This window comes from Pituophis catenifer, unplaced genomic scaffold (assembly GCF_029215685.1).
Source record: "Pituophis catenifer annectens isolate HBS135680 unplaced genomic scaffold, rPitCat1.0.hap2 SCAF_3, whole genome shotgun sequence".
In the NCBI taxonomy this organism is placed as follows: domain Eukaryota; kingdom Metazoa; phylum Chordata; class Lepidosauria; order Squamata; family Colubridae; genus Pituophis; species Pituophis catenifer.
In genome coordinates, this window is record NW_027256883.1 from 192,516,905 (window position 1) to 192,536,667 (window position 19,763).

Consider the following 19,763-nt stretch of genomic DNA (forward strand, 5'->3'; position numbering starts at 1 on the left):
ATTATTTTTCCTCCATGTTTGTCTGGCAACTTTATAAACTTGAGAACAAGACTATCAATTTTCACAGAAGGTATCAACTAAGGCTTCCAGGTAAGAAATGGTAAACTGAAGATGGCTCTGCTAAAACTGGAGTTGGCAACTATGTCAGAATGGAGAGTGAGTAGTGAGTAGATTGACTCTTTGTAATTGCCCTCTGGCAAGAACAGGACCTGAGATCTCTCACAAATGAATGTGTACATATCCATATTCATACACTGCTTGAGACATTTGTGGTCTTCCTACCACAAATGGTTCAGAGCTTCAGAAAAAAAACTTCTACATATTGTTAACACATTGTTGATTTTAATTTTATTTTGTTGTGATTTGTATTGGAAATTGTCATTTTGTAAGCCGCCTTGAGTCCCTCGGGAGAAAGGCGACATATAAATCGCAATAATAAATAAATAATAAATAATAAATAAACACATTGTTTAGAAAACAAAGTATTTAAAGGCTTTGAGGTGCAAGACCAGTTTTCTTCCTTTCCAGAGCAAGGAAGTTAAGAAAATTCATGCCTTTCCCCCCTTAATGGCTCCTTCTAGAACTATTTTAGGAAACTAGAAGAAATAGTATCCCTTTCTCCTGTTGAAGAGCCTCTCCTGATTAGATCTCTTCCCTTGTGTTTATGTAACTAGGACTATAATTGTGGGAAAGCGTCTAGGTTCCAGCTTTAATTATTTAGGGATATTTCCAGATGTTTGCTGAATAACTGTTACTCAACACATGTCAATATCAAAACACCTTTTATTTCCTGCCATTTCATCTCAAAGGACTGAAATACTGATCTGAGAGCTATTAAAGTTCAGAGCACTAATGCAGACTACTTTTCTTATTCCATTTTTACGTGTATCTCTGATTACATTTATACTGGATACTAGGAAATATTTGCTATTGTAACTATTTTATAATTTAGTACCTTTGTTCTTCCTAGAGCAATGCAACATAATAAATCAAAAGAAGAAACTTGAATTTCTACAGTTGTGAAAACCTTGGTTTAATTTCTCAAAGCTTGATTTGTTTCTCTAAAACTTGAGGAATGAGATCGTAAACTCTTACCGCCTCCATAGAATCATCCACAGACATGAGTGTCTGAAGTCGCTTCTGCTGTAGCATATTGGTGAATTCCATGTGAATAGGCTTCATAGGGCCTGTATATCTCATTATCCAGTGTTTGTCTGGGTTTGGAGCATAATTATAACTGGGTGTGCTAGAGAGACAGAAATAATTAACTGCCAGAAAATTAACATAATATGCCGCCGACCCTAATACGCTAATATTTTGGAGAACACATTTTGACTTGCAAAAGGCTTGCAAAAGCACCACGTCAATATTCGACGTAGAATGGAGATTGAATTCAGCATCAGTTGAAATTTTTAAACTCCAGATATTCATTCCTAAAGAAGCTCTTCATTTCTATTTGGTACCATCTAGAGTCACTCTGCGAGGGAGACGGGAGGTAATTAAATACTATATATAAATAAGATAAACTAAATAAAAATACCCTTGGGCTATTGGGCAGAGATGGGAAACAATCTTTCTATTGAATTTTCTATTACCCTCAAGGGTAATTTGTGAGGGCAAGCAGGGAAAACATCCTTCCTTTTTTTTTCTTTTAACATTTCCTCTCCCTTGTCTTGATATTCCTTTCAGTGATGTTTATAAGAATTTACAAATTTATTTATTTATTGTACAAATTTATATGGCTGTCCACCTCCCACACAGGTAATTCCTTATTATTATGACAAATTGTTTAGTCAAAATAATGAAAGCAATGTTGCCAGACAAGCTCTCTTGCTTTGCAGTATGCATGTAGTATTGCAGTTTACAAAAACCAAAACAAAATAAAAAAGAGTGGAATTTGAATAGTAGCAATACCATGCTGCTGACATTAGTTCCCTTTTCTGTTATTATTCTCTCAGGAGCAACCGTTATTGTCAGCCTTATGAGGAAGACCAGATCAGAAGACTTTCCCTAGGAAAGAACACTAGAACTCTACGTTATTGAAATACGCTATATAGTAATGTATTGCCACTCTGTGTTGTCCCTTCAGATACTCTAGGACTGTGATGGTGAACCTATGGCATGCGTGCCACAGGTGGCACGCAGAGTCATATCTGTGGGCAGGTGAGCATTGCCCTAGCTCAGCTCCAGCGTGCTGATTTTCATGAAATCAGTACTCCTGGCCAGCTGATTTTTGGGCCTTCTGGGCCCACCAGAAGTCGGGAAACGGGCTGTTTCCAGCCTCTGGAGGGCCTCCGGGGGGGGAGACCGTTTTCGCCCTCCCCAGGCTCCTAGAAAGGCTCTGGAGCCTGGAGAGAGCGAAAAATGGGCCTACCAGGCCCACTGTGCCATCACATTCCAAAAGTGTGGGGAGCGGGGGGGGGGGTTTGCGCATGCATGCTGGGGGGATGGGGTACAATGAATTATGGGTGTGGGCATGCATGCGTGCGCCCCCCCCCGCACTCCCTCCACTTTTGGAATGCCATGGCAAAAAGGTTAGCTATCACTGCTCTAGGAAGTCAGGAAGAAACTATCCTGGAAGGCTTGTTTCTATAGCTATGGACAGGTATGTTTTGTTTTCTTTTCAACCAATGGTCTGAACTGGGGTCCCACATTTTGAAAGGTTTTGAAATGAATACAACACCCAGGCCCACATGCACCTGCAGGATGACTACCTATGTTACAGAGGGGTCAATCAGAAAGCCTGTTTTTTGAATATAATCCTGCTCTCCTTGAGGAGGAAAAACTAGGGTCCAACCAATGTTTGGAGTACTGCAACATGCTGTACACAGGGCTACCCTTGAAAAGTATCTAGAAGCTTCACAGAATGAGACCGCACGCGGCAATTCCGGGCACATACAGAACAATGCATGTGACACCTCTGCTGTGTGAACTGTCTTGGGTGCCAGTATGCAAACTGGCAAATTTACAAACTCTTTTTACAATATTTAGTAGTTGAATATTGAGCAGAATTTCAATATGACTGCATAAGCAGTTATCAAGAAAACAAACCATATTAAATTCTCATTCTGATTTCAAAATGAGCCAGACCTGAATGAGTTTTTGTAAATTGTGTTTTAATCCTTTAAACTGTGTAATTTCCACTACCTCCAGCTTGCACAAGTACCATGTAATGATTTTCCCTAAATGTGTAGCAAAATTTGCATCCTACCTAATGACAGAGGCAAGAAAGAAGAAGACAGGTGCATCTGGAAGAGCAAGCTTGGATGCTTGGCACAGTGGAATATTGGAGACTATCCTGGCTAAGCATCAAGGACTTCAAGACTAAACAGAAATATTTTAAGTAGTCCTGGTGAACTCCCTAGGACTTTGTGCAGGCATGCCTGAAAAAGACGTAGAGGAATAAATGCTGGGCCTTCCAATTTTTGTAAGCCCAGATTTCTGGAAAGAAGCAGTCAAGACTTGTAATGGCTATGACTCCAGGGGCTATTTTTATGTATCTTGAGACCTTGAGCTTTACTGATATATCAGGATTACATGCAAATATCCTATGCATTTATTGTTTGAATAGGGGTGATAGGCAAAATGTTTACAACAGGTTAAAATCAGTCTCTGGTTTTCCAGCATCCTGAATTGGTTTAGGAATTTGTTTAATGGTGTTTCAACAAATGGAATGCTTTGATATAGGTTTTCTGATTCAAATAGTGTTCAGAGAAAAGGAAGGGAGGTTTCTTTTTTTCCCAGGGAGAAAAGATTGCTTATTATTCTCTTACATGGCTAATGTTCCCTCTGATTTTAGAATGTTATTGTGGCAGGATAACGACAGAGCTGCTTTGAAAATGCTGATGGTTATGGAAACTGTTGCTATGTAATGCCCTGAATGAATCTAAAACACTTGGTAAATTCCTTTTCCTATATCCTTTGTGATTTCCTGGTTCATCTGAAGCCTCCTGCTGCTTAATCCATCCAAAGTCTACAATCTTCTTTGATTACTACAAATGCAACCCTCTTATGCTTAAAAGATTTGTCCATGTTATTTCCAAATGCACAACATATAACGACTTTGGAATCTGAACAAAAATAACCACTTCAAATCCATTCAGAAATTTGAAGTGGTAAGATTGGGAAGAAATCCTTTGCTCTACAAATCCTGTACAAATTCTCTATATTTGACCTTGGAGAAGCAGCCAAACTACCCAGTTTACACCTGCAGCTCTATGGGTCTTATAAAAACTATTCGACTATGGTAGAAAAAGATTTTTAAAGAAGTCAAGAAACTATCTGGATAATCTAAATAAAACTTCATGCAGAAATTGAAATGAGGATTTATTTTTATATTAAATTTATGACTAAATATTCCAATGCAGACTTTGGTTACTTTCAGCAAAATAGTTACCTTTCAATATGCTTTAAGAAATCTTCTCAATATAAGGTAAAGGTAAAGGTTCCTTGTACATATGTGCTAGTCATTCCTGACTCTAGGGGGTGGTGCTTATCTCCGTTTCAAAGCCAAAGAGCCAGCGCTGTCTGAAGACGTCTCTGTGGTCATGTGGCCGCATGACTAAATGCCAAAGGCGCACAGAACGCTGTTACCTTCCCACCAAAGGTGTTCCCTATTTTTTCTATTTGCATTTTTACATGCTTTTGAACTGCTAGGTTGGCAGAAGCTGGAAGAAGTAATGGGAGCTCACCCTGTTACGCAGCACTAGGGATTCGAACCGCTGAACTGCTGACCTTTCGATCAACAAGTTCAGCGTCTTAGCCATTGAGCCACCGCATTCCTCTTCTCAATATGCACTCACACATTTCCTCCCTTCCTCCCATCCAATTTTTCAGTGAATTCTTTCTTGGAATTTTGAATCTGTAGCTTTTTATTAAAACATTATTATCTTCCAAATAATACACACACTTACATATTGTATCCCAACACCTCACCTACAAAATAAAAAACAATATATGCAATTAGCAGGGGCAAATTTCTGTGGGCTGTTTTCACCCAACACACCTAACCAGTTAAAGATGGATTTGCACATTTTAAGGTTTGATTTGGTTTATAGGTTAATGTATTTTCAAACCAAGTCTGTCTGTGGTCAATAGGCCATACTTCTAGATAATCATACTTAAAATTACAGTTTATATCTCTACCCTATCCTATCATCTACTGTTAACCTATGTATCTATTTTTCCCAATTATTTTTCGGTCCTTGACAATGTTTCTGCCACACCAAAAGGTAAACTTTGCAGAACGATACATTATACTCAAACAGCAAATAGTTGCAGAGTTTTGAAAGTTGGAAAATATACTGAGCTATTCTGTTTTAGGATAAAGTAATGACAAGATGCAAATAATCCGCTAATTATTTCACAGAAATGTATTTAATTTATAATAAATATAGATTATAATGACTTTATACTGGAATTACATAAAATTGATGTGTATTATTTATGTTTACTTACATGTGTTGGGAAGCATTGGGGAAGAGATGAGAATAGTGAGGGGCTGAATCTTCTGGACCATGTGGAGCTGCGTGACTAAGAACCATCAAAACTGGCCGATGGGGATATATCTTCTTTGATATGCGGAAAAAGCTAATACTGTCATTGGTGATCAAGTCAGTCAGATAGTCCTGAAAGGATGAGATGAAGATAAGAAGCACAACAATGGTTAGAATGTAGCATTGCAATCTAATTCTGCCCACAGTCTGGAGGTCCATCCTGACAGGGCATGAGGTTGACTAAGCTTTCCATTCTTCTGAGGTTGATAAAACGATGACCCAGATTGTTAGGGACAATATGCTGACACTATCAACCAGTTAGAAAGTGCTATAAAGCACTATGGAGTGTTATATAAGTGTAAGTACTACTTAAGAGAAGCAAAATCAAAATATAAAATTATCGTTTAAGAAATGAAGACAACCAAGAGTTATTTTCAGTGCTTGTACAGTACATATATGCTACGGCTCTATTTCAAATGTATTTTCTTAAATATTTTTCTTAAGTATTTTCTTAAGATCTACTATGTTGCTTGAAAACCATCTGTTCTTCCATCAGGTTCTTGGTCATTTCTGTTCTTCCTCACTTGCGAACTAGGGGTCAAACTAAGAAAATGGATTATTATGCCATATTTGGGAGGGACTGTGGAAAACAGAACAGTTGGCGAAAGCTGTAAAAGAAGATATAGTCATGTTATTTTCAGCTTTGACATAGCTATTATGACAGCAAGGAAACAGACAAATGTCTTGTCACCTTAAAATTACAGAGAATATAATACACTCATAAGACTTACCAAAACAGGAGGGCATATGCTGGGAAACTCACTGCTTTCATAAAAATATTAAATATAAGTGCTGGATATAAAACTGTGGCGTAAAATTATAGGTGTGCTTAAATTTGCAGCAAAACAATGCATTCCATAAGATAGATGTTAATATAAAACTTGATTCCTGCTTAGATGTTATTATGACTAGGTCAAACTTGGCTTGTAGTAACTGAGAGGGCTCTTGGAATCCAAGTGGACAATCATTTAAATATAGGCCAACAGTGTGTGGCAGCAGCCAAAAAAGCCAATGCATTAATCTGGGCTGCATTAATAGAGGAATAGAATCAAGATCACGTGAAGTATTAGTACTGATTTACAAAGACTTAAGTACAGCCATACTTGGAATACTGCATCCTGTTTTGGTCACCACAATATAAAAAAGATATTAAGATCATGGAAAGAATACAGAAAAGAGCAATAAAGATTAGGGGACTAGAAGCTAAAACATGAAGAACAATTGCAGGAACTGGATAAATCTAATCCAGTGAAAAGAAGTTTAAAATTTAACGTTGTACTGTAAAAATATAAAAATTAAGAAGAATCACAGTTCAATTTGAAATCCATTTTTAAATTTAAGAAACTGCAAATCATATTGTGGTACCTCATGGTTGTTTGGAAAAGAAACCTTCCTGAAATTTTGGACCAGCTGTTACCGAGCAACACTGATCAGCTTTTAACACTCTTTACAGTACTATCTAGATATGGTGGGCCACAATTATAATAATTCTCTCTCTAATCAAATACATCTAAATGGCACCAGGCGGAGGAGATTTATTAATAACATTTATTTACTGATCCATAATATAAAACTGTCTGGAAAGCATTTTAACATTATTTGAATGCAAAATAATACAATCTAAATGTGATTGTATAACAATAAATCAAACATAGGCTCTTAAAACAAAAAGCATAAATTTACAGCCATACTTTTTTTTTTTAAATTGAGTCTGAGATTATATACAATGCATAAAAGGCCTTGGAACTGAAAAGACCTCAAGAATACTGCCAAGTAAATCACTCAAAGGAAACTGTTCCATATCCAAAAATGTTCTTCTATCTGGTAATAACCTACCTTGGTTCATTTGATTGGCTCTAAATAATGAAGCAGAGATTCTGAAGATTTTAAAGATCAAAAACAAACACAGAAGAAAAGGTAACCTCATCTTTTTTTTTTTTTTTTTTTTTAATTTGATTTATATGCCGCCCTTCTCCGGAGACTCAGGGCGGCTTACAATGTGCTCAGCAATAGCCTTCATCCTTTTGTATATTTATACAAAGTCAGCTTATTGCCCCCACAAACTGGGTCCTCATTTCACCTACCTTAGAAAGGATGGAAGGCTGAGTCAACCTTGAGCCTTGGAGAGATTCGAACCAGCAGAAATTGCAGGCAGCTGTGTTAATAACAGGGTTCATTAACCACTGTACCATCAAGGCTCTTATCAATCTCAAACCATTTAGGTTTTTAAATATTAAAATTGGCATTTTAAATTGAGCTCAGTAGTACATTAGGAAACAAGAGAGTTGCATTAGGAGATAGATTTTTAAATAGGTAGGCAGATTCTTATTTTCTTCTGAAACTAGAGATAGTTTAAAAATAGCTGGTGATGCACCCAAGAGAGTTGCTATTAAAAGAAAAAAGGTCTCTATGTGATAGAGAAACAGTTTTTTTTTAAAGCACTCCTTTATTAATTTAACATTCTTGGTTAAAACTTAGATTCGTTCACTCTATTAAATCTGAATATGCATACAAGAACATACCCATTCCTGTTTTGCTACTCTCAATGAACAATAAAAGAATGCAATGCTACATGAATGTTACATTCCAAATAGCTTTACTTTTAATAGATCATTGTAATTAAGAGATTATATCACAAATGTACTCTTGATCTCATTTTCATAGCCCTGCAACTAAATATTGAATTTAGGGATTAGTGACAGATTTAGAATTGACCAACAGCATCTCACAACCATGGAAGCAATGATTTTGCAATAAAAGAATTACAGGCATACAGCAGTACAGAATATAACCCTGTATGTTAATTAAAGTAGAGAACACCAGCCAAAACAGTATGAGTCAAGCTACAATCAAATCTATTTCTCAGCTGGTAAGCATATTGGAATGTTTACCATCTCAGGAATTGCCTGCTGTCACTAAATAAATTTTAAATCATATATCCCTCCAGAAGTAAAATGATAATGTACAGCCTAAAGAGCGGGTTTATGGATTACAGTTTATATTACCAGCAGTGGCTCTCAGCTATAAAACAAATACTTTAATTAGACTAAATCCATAATGTATCTGGGCTAATCTCACAGTTAGGATCAAGGGGGACAAATTAAAATAAATCAATAGGACCTACCCTAGCGTAGTCAGATCCGTGCTTTTCCTTCACTCCATTTCTACAGAGCGTGTAGTTGTAAAAACGAGAGTTCTTAAGTAATCCAACCCATTCTTTCCAGCCAGGAGGCACATAGGAACCATTATATTCATTTAGATACTTCCCAAAGAAAGCTGGAAGCAGAGAATGACAAGATAGGTAAAGAGACGGCAATACATAAACATGTCTCACACATCATCTGCAAGGTTTTTTTGCAACAGATTTCATACAACCCAGAAATATGAAAAAGGTGTGTGTTAATATGTATTTTCTATAGGGGTAAAACTGAATATGAAATACACATTGATCTTGCCACAATAATATATTATTAATAACTTTAAATGCTTTTAACCTGCCAATTTTCGACAGTGGTTTAGCTGGCTATCATTTATAAAATATAAAAAATAAAATAGTAGAAAAGAATACTACAGAAATTATAAAAATATTTAAACAACCTTTTGATATAGGCCTTTTGATTAAAAAAAAAGAAAGAGAAAAAGCAGAATATTTTTACTGATTTCAGAAAGCTGGCCTCTTTTGTAAACGACTTCCAGATTTTATCATTGAAAGTGTGCTGTTCCTAATAAGAAAGATCTCACTGGTTCTTGGGATTTACAAGAGGGTGGTGTGGTGTGACCGTGAGAAGGTGGAATTACATATTGTGGCTTCTACATGCACACACTTTGTCTAATGAAAGGGCAGTCGTGATTTTGGGTCATCTTGCATAGTATAAAGATTTTACATAGTTGACTTCTAATTCATGCAGAGTCAGAGATATATTAATACATTCCAGTTCCATCAATTTAACCATTAATGTCAGACTTCCTTTAATTAGGTCCTCTCCACAGTCCTTGCAAAATAACAACAACAAAATTAAACAACTGTGATTAAAGCAGAGACACAAATAACTGAACTCAAGAAAGGGCTGTGGAACCTGAGATGGTCTCCCAAGATAGATTGCTTTCTGGGCACTTTTCATATTTAGAGAGCAAAATGCAATTTACAATAATGTGTGGGTAAGTGAACAATGAAGCACTTCTCCTGGCCTGAAATCTAGGGGATAATGGATTAAGATACTGATTCTTATCCAGAGAAGAAGGTATACAAACATCTAAAGGTTTTTGTGCCTTGTCATTATGTGTAATGGTATATGGGGATGACTTTGGGAGCTGGTGGTGGGAGGAAGAGATGCTGCCAAAGAACAATCAGATAAAATAGTCCACAACTGCATAATGGGCAAGGAAAGAAACTTTGACTGGAACCTCCCTAACTTCTCAGGCTGTAAAAGAGACAGTGGGAGAAGTCTGTGGAGATTCTCAGTCAATCCAGGTCATAGTTATCTCAAAGGTGCTTTTTTAAAAGGCAACTGGACTGTTTTTTTCCTTGTGGAGGAAAAAGATGAAGTTTTGCTTCTCATCCAAGAAGCTTCATCAGTTCTAGCAGTATAGTGGGGGCTATGGAGGGATTGGTTCTGACCGGGGGAGGGGGGAATTGGAAGGATCATATTTTTTCCAGTCATCTGGTCTTAGCACTTTTTCTGAGAGCTCTTGAGAAGATAAACCCCCAAGTAGCCTCAAGAGCTTCCAAACCCGTGCCCCCCCATTCTGTCAGAACTAATCCCTCCATCGCCCCCACCATATTGCCAGAACCAATGAAGGTTCATGGACAAGAAGCAAAATGTCTTCTTCTTTCTCAACAGTCCAGTTGCCTTTTGAAAAAGCACCTTTGAGACAGATGGTGGGATATTTGTACTATCAGATTTCTAAGGCTGATCTCAACCGTCCCAGTACCCCAGACAGGAAACATGACCAGATGAACTAATTCTGCTTTACTGTAAGATTACATTAACAGAATCCTGCAAGTTTGTTTGAAGACATTTATTTTGCTCTAGAGATTTTGTTTTCTTTTATGACTTACATAAAATCTCTAGTTCACAATGTCTAGTGATTAGTACAAGATAAGAATCTCTACTCTGATGACTAACCTCATTTTCACGGAAAGGGATGTTTCTTCTTTCCTCTACTATTTTCTTTTGTTACTTACCCAGAATAACTGTTTGTTTTAAGAATATTTTATGACTTGATATATACTTGATGAGTCCAAAGTCTAGCTTTATATGTCATGACACAGTTCTCTCTCACTGTCTTCTTTTCTCAACAACTGTGTGAGTTGCTGGGACCAGTAGATGGTAGTCACACAAGGTGTGTGTGCAAAACTAGGTTTGAGACTTTAGAATATGTAATTTGAGAACATTTTCAATTCTACTTTTTAAATGCAATTGTTGTTTCTAAGGGTTTTGTGTCTGTTGTGCTTTCTTTTTCAGGCAGTTTGCCAAATGCAAAATATGCATTGTGCATGAACAGTATACATATTTTTGTTACACCCTTGAGCTTTTTGATTGCCAAATGCAAGCAATGTGCAGTATGCAATGTTTTTCATTAGAAAAAAACTCTCCCTTATGTTGTCTACTGGATATTGTTGAAATATGTATTATGAATTTACTTATGTTTTCTTATTGCCATGAGATCTAAGAGACAACCATTATATGTGCCAGAACTAAGTTTTTTTCCCCCAAAGAAATGTTCATTTGGACTTTTACAAAACAGGATCCTATCCTATGCTATTCCATTTTATCCTATCCCACTCATCCCATTCATTTATACCAATATAATTTACAGCAAAAAAAAAGAAAAACAATAGGTATGTGAAAGTTACTCAGTTTTTAAATATTCATGGGTAGCTATTAAGAGGCAAATAACAAAATATGCTTTGCAGCTTTGGATGCAAGTATGTGTCTTGTGAAATTGTGATGTCGCAATTAATTGCAAAAGGCCAATCTTGTGTCATATCCCATCAATGTTGTCATGTTGGCATCATTGTTGCTAATTGCAGATGCCTAGATCTACACAGAACTGTAGTCATACATCAAAAAATAAATCCAAGCTTTTTGTATATAATTCAATATCACATTAACATCTTTACACATTATTACTCTTTCCAAAATATTACAGCACATATTAAAATAAAATGGAGTGAATATAGAACAAGTTCAAATTATGTTTCTCTATTTCCTCACATATAATAGTGTGACTCCAGCATAACAAAAACTGGTATCCAATTCTTCCTAAACTGCTGATGTGCTCCAGAGCTGGTAGTCTTACTATTGCATTTGGTTACTAGACTCTCTTCTGTGATGTAAAAGTATACTTAACTAACACAGGTAATTCTTGACATGACCAGTTGTTTAGCAACTATTGAAAGTTATAACAGACATCAAAAAAGAGTACTTATGCCCTTGATTTGAACTTCTGTTGATCTACCCACCCTTTGTGCTCATGTGGTCACAGTTTGGATGATTGGCATCCAATCTGCACTTATGGCCATTTTTAGCATCCCATGGTCATGTGACTGTGATTTATGATTTTTTAAAAATGGAAACCAGTGTTTACTTCTGGTTTCCAGCAAAAAAACCCACCCATTGCAGGAAATGGCTTCACTTAACAACTGTGGCGTTTGCTTAACAACTGCTCCAAAAAATATTGTAAAATCATGTCAGTCACATGATGACCTGCTTAATGACTGGCACTACTTTGAACCATAATTCCAGGCTTAGTTACAGTTGTAAAAAAATAACTCTGTCTTGTTTGGTTTAGCAATAAATTTGCATAAAGAATTTAGAAAAACTTGATTTGTAAATAAACACATGAAGAAAATTAGTATGGACTCTTGATAATCTAATTAAGAGAAACCTCCCATCCATTAAAAGTCTGACTTTTCTAACCACAAACATGCTATTCTCCCAGAAGTTGTTTTCAGATTCAACTGTGACATTTTAAAGTAGTGTCTTTCTTGAGAAAGTTTTGAAAGGAAGGAAAATCTGTTCTGTTAAAAATGCTGGTTGACATTTCTGTTTGAGAAATATAACCTTCAAGATTTGTTAAAAAAAAAAAAAGTGAGTGAATTATAAGGTGACCAACCAGATTCCTTTAAGAAATTCCCCATCATAAACATGGTGGAAAAGAAAAAGACTTTTACTGTTGCTCCTATTAGCTGATATTTAGGAATGTTGCTTGCCATTCCAGAGGTAGTAAATTACTATCAATATTAGTAGGCCCTGATACTGGGATGTCAGGCACAAGGAATCAGAATGACACTGTGAACTGATCAGAGTTGCTTCTTTATTGTTGCCTACCTATTTACAAGAATCTCACCAGACTGACTACCTTATTTTGGGAAAAGCCAGATAAAGGCTTCAGGAATTCTAGGGGTGGGGTGGGGTGTGTTTGGCCTCTGTTGCTTCCTTACCTGTAAGGACTCCAAGCTTTCCAGTCTTTTCACCCCTCCTCACCTTTCTAGCTGGAGATTCCGCTACACTTCATCCTCCATTAATTTGTTCTCCCTTTTGGAATAGCCAGAAGCAATGAATCCCAAGGTTTGATTATTTATTTATTTTTTTAATTTGATTTATATGCCACCCTTCTCCGAAGACTCAGGGCGGCTTACAATGTGCTCAGCAATAGCCTTCATCCTTTTGTATATTTATACAAAGTCAGCTTATTGCCCCCACAACTGGGTCCTCATTTCACCTACCTTAGAAAGGATGGAAGGCTGAGTCAACCTTGAGCCTTGGCGAGATTCGAACCCTGCAGTAATTGCAGGCAGCTGGTCTTAATAAGCTTAATAACAGGGTGCCTTAAACCCCTGTACTACCAAGGCTCTTGGATTATGTTTAGTGTATAAAAGTATTTCCTGTCTTTGGTCCCGAAGGCCCCTCACAATTTAGCTTTAATAAGTTCTAACATTTTGAGAGAGAGGAAGCGGCTTCCCCCTCCATATTTTTATACAATGTCCAATCTTATATACAATACCTGTGCAATATCTCCTATTATTTGCCTTAGCTCCAAGGTAAACATTCAGACATCCCTCATGAGGGGAATTGCTGTAGCTTCCCCAAATCATTTTTCCCTTTTATACATCTTTTCCAGTTCTAAAATATCCACTTTCCAGATATGGTGGGCATATATACATAGATTGTGTGTGTGTGTGTGTGTGTGTGTGTGTGTGTGTGTGTGTGTGTGTGTTTTTGATTGGTCATTCTTTCAAAACCAAAAAAGTGTTGGGAAGGCCTAGAACATTGTCTGTCAACAACGTTGACAAGGGGCCTGGTGGCTCTGCAGACTAAAAGCATTGTGATTAACACCAGCTGTCTGCAATTACTGTAAATTCGAATCTCACCAGGCTCAAGGTTGACTCAGCCTTCCATCCTTTCTAAGGTAGGTTAAATGAGGACCCAGTTTGAGGGGGCAATAAGCTGACTTTGTATAAAATATACAAAAGTATGAAGGCTATTGCTTAACGCATTGTAAGCCACCCTGAGTCTCTGGAGAAGGGCGCATATAAATCAAATTAAAAAAAAAAATCTGTCCGACAGGAAATCTCTAAATACAAAACAGAACAGAATCAACTTTAGTGTAAAGGGAGAAAAGAAAGCCAAAGAAAGATGGAGTAAAAAAATGATCAAATTCAATCATGGAAAAATATTTTTTAGAAAAAATATTGAATATGCTCTGCTTCCAGTCTGCCTTGTGCTTTCCAATGTACATGGAGGTGCTCATGTGTACTTGCTCATACAAGTAGAAATACACACAAATATAGGGCATCACTTTATTAAATAGAAGAAACTACATTGTCTCCTGTGGCCAATCCTGGTAAACAGTTTGGCAAGAATGCCATAAGCCATGATCTGCATGCTTTCCCTAACATGGTTTTATTTTACAGCAGCTGTGACTTGTGCCTTTTCATCTACCATGTCCCAAGAGCCTTGATCAATCGCCATCAGCACACATCCTATTCATGTATATCTGACCATTGGGCATTTGCACCAATATAGCTTGTCTTGTCTTGCTCATATTAAACTTTATTTGGTAGTCTAACTCCTACTCATGTAAGAGGTAAGACTTCTCAGCTCTCTGCAATCCCATTTTTATTTTGCTGTCTTTTATTTTCCAACACTTTGGCATCAACAAACCTAACTACCTTAAATGAGTTTGCTTTATGAAAGCCCCACTTAAGATGTGGATGAGCTGTGAGAAGAACTCCCACAACATCTGGTGTCATCAAAGCCTATATAGTATTAAAGCTATGTCTCTGCTGGTTATTGCTGTATAAGAAGCTGAACAAATTAAGAATTAATGCTTGCATTTTCTTTTTTCTTTTATCTCTGTCCATTTCTCCCTTTGTATGGGTTTTTTTCAGATTGTAACTAGTTTTCATTGCTTGGCAAGATGCTCTATGTATTCTGTTAGAATTTGTAGGATTTATTTGCTTTATTACGTAACAAATCTCTGAGTTTTGAAACCTGAACCTGAATCCAGTGCCAAACGTTCCAGTCCATTTTATTGGGTTCAAGGACTGGTCACAGATATAACTTCAGCTTGTTTACTATAGGGCGAGGCCAAAGCAAGGGTGTCTTCAGGGTAGCTAAAACAGGATGGCAGCTGGGATTGCATAGTCAACATTATCTCAACATATATGATGCACATAAAAAGGGATGGGATTTTGATCACATGATCACACCTATCTTCTTGACATTTTTGATCCCTTCCTCAGGTCAAAGTCTTGTTTTGACATGAAAGGCCTAAACTAACAGTTCCAACAATATTTAAAGAAAGAAAATTCATCTTAAATTGTTTCTTTTTTAAGTTTAAGTTTTTAAAAGCTTTTAATTTATCATGGAGACTTTCATCTCAAAATTTATTTTTCCAAAACTATTTTACTTTACAGCTAATATAGCACAGTTGTACTGCTAGGCTTTCCTGTTTTCCTTGGTGGTAAATTGTTATTTTGATTGTTAGCTTCATGTTTTGTAAACTACCCTGAATATATTTTTCATCACTGCTTGTTGCATTGCTCACATGGACGTTCCTAAGTCTGTTGCAATCTATTTCTGAAATTTGATTTTTTTTTAAAGTGTCAATCAGGTTGATTCACATACAGACCTGGTAAGGTCCAAGGTGGCGAGAACGCAATTATATAGTCTGTGTATTGATTGTGACCTTTTATTCTGAAAGATAAAATTTCCCTACAGTGATGGTAGTTTAAGATAAAAAATCATTTAAAGGGATATACTATTTTTCTTTGTGGTATTTTTTCTGTGGAATATTTTTCAAAAACTGCTACTATCAGCTGAAGGTTGGTAGGGGAAAAGCATGTCTTTGTGCTTCTTTCCAAAGGATCAATTTGAAGGAAGGATTTATCTATAGAAAAATCTGAAAAGGAGGGGAAAAACACTTTCCCCGCCAATGATTGCATTTAAGAAATGTTCCCAAAAAAACTAATCAAGTGCTTAAACCTATCTGTCCTGTACAGTTTGGCTCCTAATACCCAAATAAGAGCAGAACTGGGAATGTGTAACTTATAGCAGATGGCGAATTTTGAAGCACATTTTTAGTTGCTCATATTCTTTTTAGAGATATATATGGTTCTTTTTTATAGGCTCAAGTTCAATAATCTGATAAGCTTTTTTATACTGATGTGGTATTTATAGGATTGAAATTTATCATGGATAGTAGAAAGCCTTTGATAAATTGTCCACCTAAGTTCTTGTTTTGAAGATTTCAAGTTGATTTTTTTTCAAAGCAAAACTCAAACTAGTTATTATTTCTTGGCTGAAATGACAAATCAATACAAGAGAACATTATTTTTTAAATGCAGGTGCTGGCATCCCCTCAGAACAGTACATTAGCAAGGGAGAAAAAAAGGAAGAGCCTTTTAGACAATAGACAATTTAAAAATACTCCAAACAGAGGTATATTTTGTTAAAAATAAAGAGAGAGAAAACAGACATATAATGGTTTTAGGAAAACACAGGGGAGCATTAAATGTTTGTAACGATTCTTCAACTACATTTTATAGCTATGGATGCATTTTGGCTGGGAAGAAAGAAACCTGTCCAATAGTCTCAGTGCGACTATTTCTATGGTATTTCTATGGTATCCATATACATGATACTAGGCAGAGCAAGAGTAGAATTACTTCTTTGAAGTTCTTCAATAATATCCTTTTTTCTAAGTCCATACGGGGAAGGGAGGATGAAACAAGAATGTGAATGTAAATAAACACATATATCTTGAATAATGTCAGGGAATTTTGTAAAACATCATATAAAACTTTGCTGAAACTAAGGTAAAAAAATTAAGGTAGTCTCACACTGCAATGAACAAGGACACACATTCTACTTTGCAGCTACTAAGATTGTTGGACAAGCAGGCACAAAAACAGCCAGGGAAGTGATTGAAACCTGGGAAACAGTTCCTTGTCAGTCAACAGGTGTGCTGATCTACCACCAGCTTATCAAGTACTTAGAAGGTGAGGGCTGGGCAGCACAAGCAAATGACAGCTATAAACACACCCCAATCAGGATCTAAAAAGCCACATACAACAGTCACCATATAAATACCATACACAGAACAGCACACAGTCTGCTAGAGAGAAGTTCCCTGAAGATGGGCTCCAGCAAAGGCTTGGAAGACAAAACCTCTGGTCCTGTCACCGACCCATATTGCAGCATTATTCTGGGACACCTATATTTGCCTTCATTCGTAAGGTTAAAAAAGCTTAAATCTTGTCCATAGTTACCTATATGATATTCCACCTGGGAGTTCTATGCACAGCATGGGGAGCATAAGACAAAATATAATTGTTTTAATAATATAACAGGGGTGGCAAGGTTTTGTTAATAGAGAACAGGAATAAAGTCCTGAAGATATAAATGCAAATCTCCCCCTAGTCATAAAGTTCACTGAATGACCTTGGGCCAATGATTACCTCTCAATCAGATTTCTTATGCATCTTTAACCATATCTCTGATGTTTCAGAAACTGCATCTTTATAAAACCACTAAGGTATTATTCAATGTCATCCTAGGAGTATCTTGTACAGAATAATCCTTTTTTTAATTTAGCATAGAATACGGGTCTTTTCTTTGCAATAATATATTCAATATAAACTGAGAAATCTTGGTGGGAAGCAATCTGGTTTCAGTGGTTAGGAGTCAGCAGACAGAACTGTGATTCAGAGAGCAACGTCCCTATGCTTGGCTGTGACTTATTCTGCAACGTTGGAGAACACAGTTCTGCTGTCTGTACTTTTCATCTGTTTGGTTTTGAGCAATATTCCTCCCTATGCAATAATTTAGATTGCAATAAAATTTTACAATTATTACCTATTTTTGTCAGGCACAATTAACAAATGCACTTCAAAATATTGGTACTCTGGAGAGTTGTTTTAATGTAGGCATAATATATTAGTCACTTTGTATAGTAATTTGCCATGCACACACACACACATACTTGATGTAAGCAAGCTTTCAGTTATGAATTGTCAGTTTTGATTTTCAGTGTCTGGAATCCATAGAAACGTCATGATAATGTTGACTCTTTGCTGATACAAGTTAGAGCAAGCAAATCATTTACCACTATACGCAGAATATGGTTTTGAATACAGCTTTGCAATAACTTGGCCTTTTGTTTTCATCTATTACAGCACTGTCTAGATCTTTTTCTTGCTCATTAGTTCATTAGCTTCATGGAGATCTGTAAAACCCTAGTCAACAGAATTATGTAACTGATGAGATATAATAAATATCACAATTTTGCATTGTTTTGTTAAGTTGTAAAACTGAGTGAGATTGAAGACAATGTCTCCAGGATTTGACACATGCCAATCCCAAGCACCAGGTATTATATAATGAATGCCATTTATCTGACATTTTCTATCTTAGTAGTCAGTTCCGTTTGGCTGAAGTATCTGGCAATGCAAAATAAGGGAAAATATTTTCCAATAAAATGAAGGGATACTTTTTTGAAGCTACTAAAAACTTTTCAAAACAGTAGATTTACTTCAATATTATTTCCTGTTCAATATATATTAAATTCTAGTATATGTTTAGTTCTTTCAAACTGTTATGTAAAATACAGTTTCTTCTTTGCCAATTATATTCACAACTATAAAATAAAAATTTTAAAATTCTATCATGCTGATTAATCAAAAATAAATCTGCAACGAATGTTCTCACAATAGCTTTTCATCATTAAACTTTGAAAGATTCAAAATTATGAATTAAATTCCTCCTATCCAAGGTTGTCTGCCGCCACTCCTTCTTTTATCCACTCTTGGTTCATCCTTATTTATTTTCTTTTGAAATTTTTTTCTGCTTCTCTTCTCCATTTTACCTCCCTTCCCCCCCTCCAGTAAACGTTCCCTCTGAAATTCTACCTTTACTCTGATTTGGCTTGAAATGAAATTGGTAAGAAGAAATTTCCAAAAGTAATGCTGCCCCTTAATTCTTGTCTGAGAATAAAGAAATATAGACGATTAAACACGCATGTAGGTCAACAAAGGAAGGAAGGAAGACATCAGTCCTTTACAAAAAAAGGAGTGATGATCTTTACAAGAAAGTGATTATAAGTAGTGCACCCATAAGCCTGCAAATGGAGCTGCAAACTTAGAGGGGCTGAGGCTCATTTTTTCCCCAATCAAAATGAATTTAAAAAACAGCATTTCTTAGAGAGATTTGAGAAATCAAGCACCACTCCCTCATGTTTGTCTTCTATAACCACATTCATAATTTTAAATGCTCCCTCTTGGAAGGAAGTGGCACCCAATTATGAAAAAGCAGAAGAGGGAACATTTGTTTTGTAATTGTTTATACAAGAATCTTTCCTTGGTTTCTGATACCAAGAAACCACCACTGTAAGAATCCTTTGTTTGTTGCTCAATTATTATTTTTATATGCTTTTGATTCAAGAGTATGACTGGCCATTCTTTTTTGTAGAGGTGATTCAGCCAGAGTGGGAGAACTTCCTCAGATTAATCCTTCAACTAACATGACATGTTTACATATAATGTCTTCCTGCCTAACTTCCCACTGGGTGTAATAAAAGCAAAGATAGGAAACTCCCGTTAAGAATAGAGGTGTTAGGCTTACAAGGCCTACCTCTGTCTTTTGTGGAATAGATGTGTATATAACAACGCAGACTTAATATCTTGTTACCTCAACACTGACA

General features: G+C 36.3%; 1 protein-coding gene across 1 annotated transcript in view; it reads right to left on the bottom strand.

Annotated features, from left to right (window-relative positions):
* The window catches only part of SULF2 (sulfatase 2), a 113,964-nt gene that overhangs the window by 59,181 nt on the left and 35,020 nt on the right, over positions 1 to 19,763 (bottom strand). Inside the window, exons 4-6 of the mRNA XM_070940035.1 lie at positions 8,680 to 8,831; positions 5,458 to 5,627; positions 1,096 to 1,246 (exon numbers count right to left, since the gene is read on the bottom strand). Of these exons, the coding sequence (XP_070796136.1) occupies positions 1,096 to 1,246; positions 5,458 to 5,627; positions 8,680 to 8,831 (473 nt within the window). The remainder of the gene's footprint in view (positions 1 to 1,095; positions 1,247 to 5,457; positions 5,628 to 8,679; positions 8,832 to 19,763) is intronic.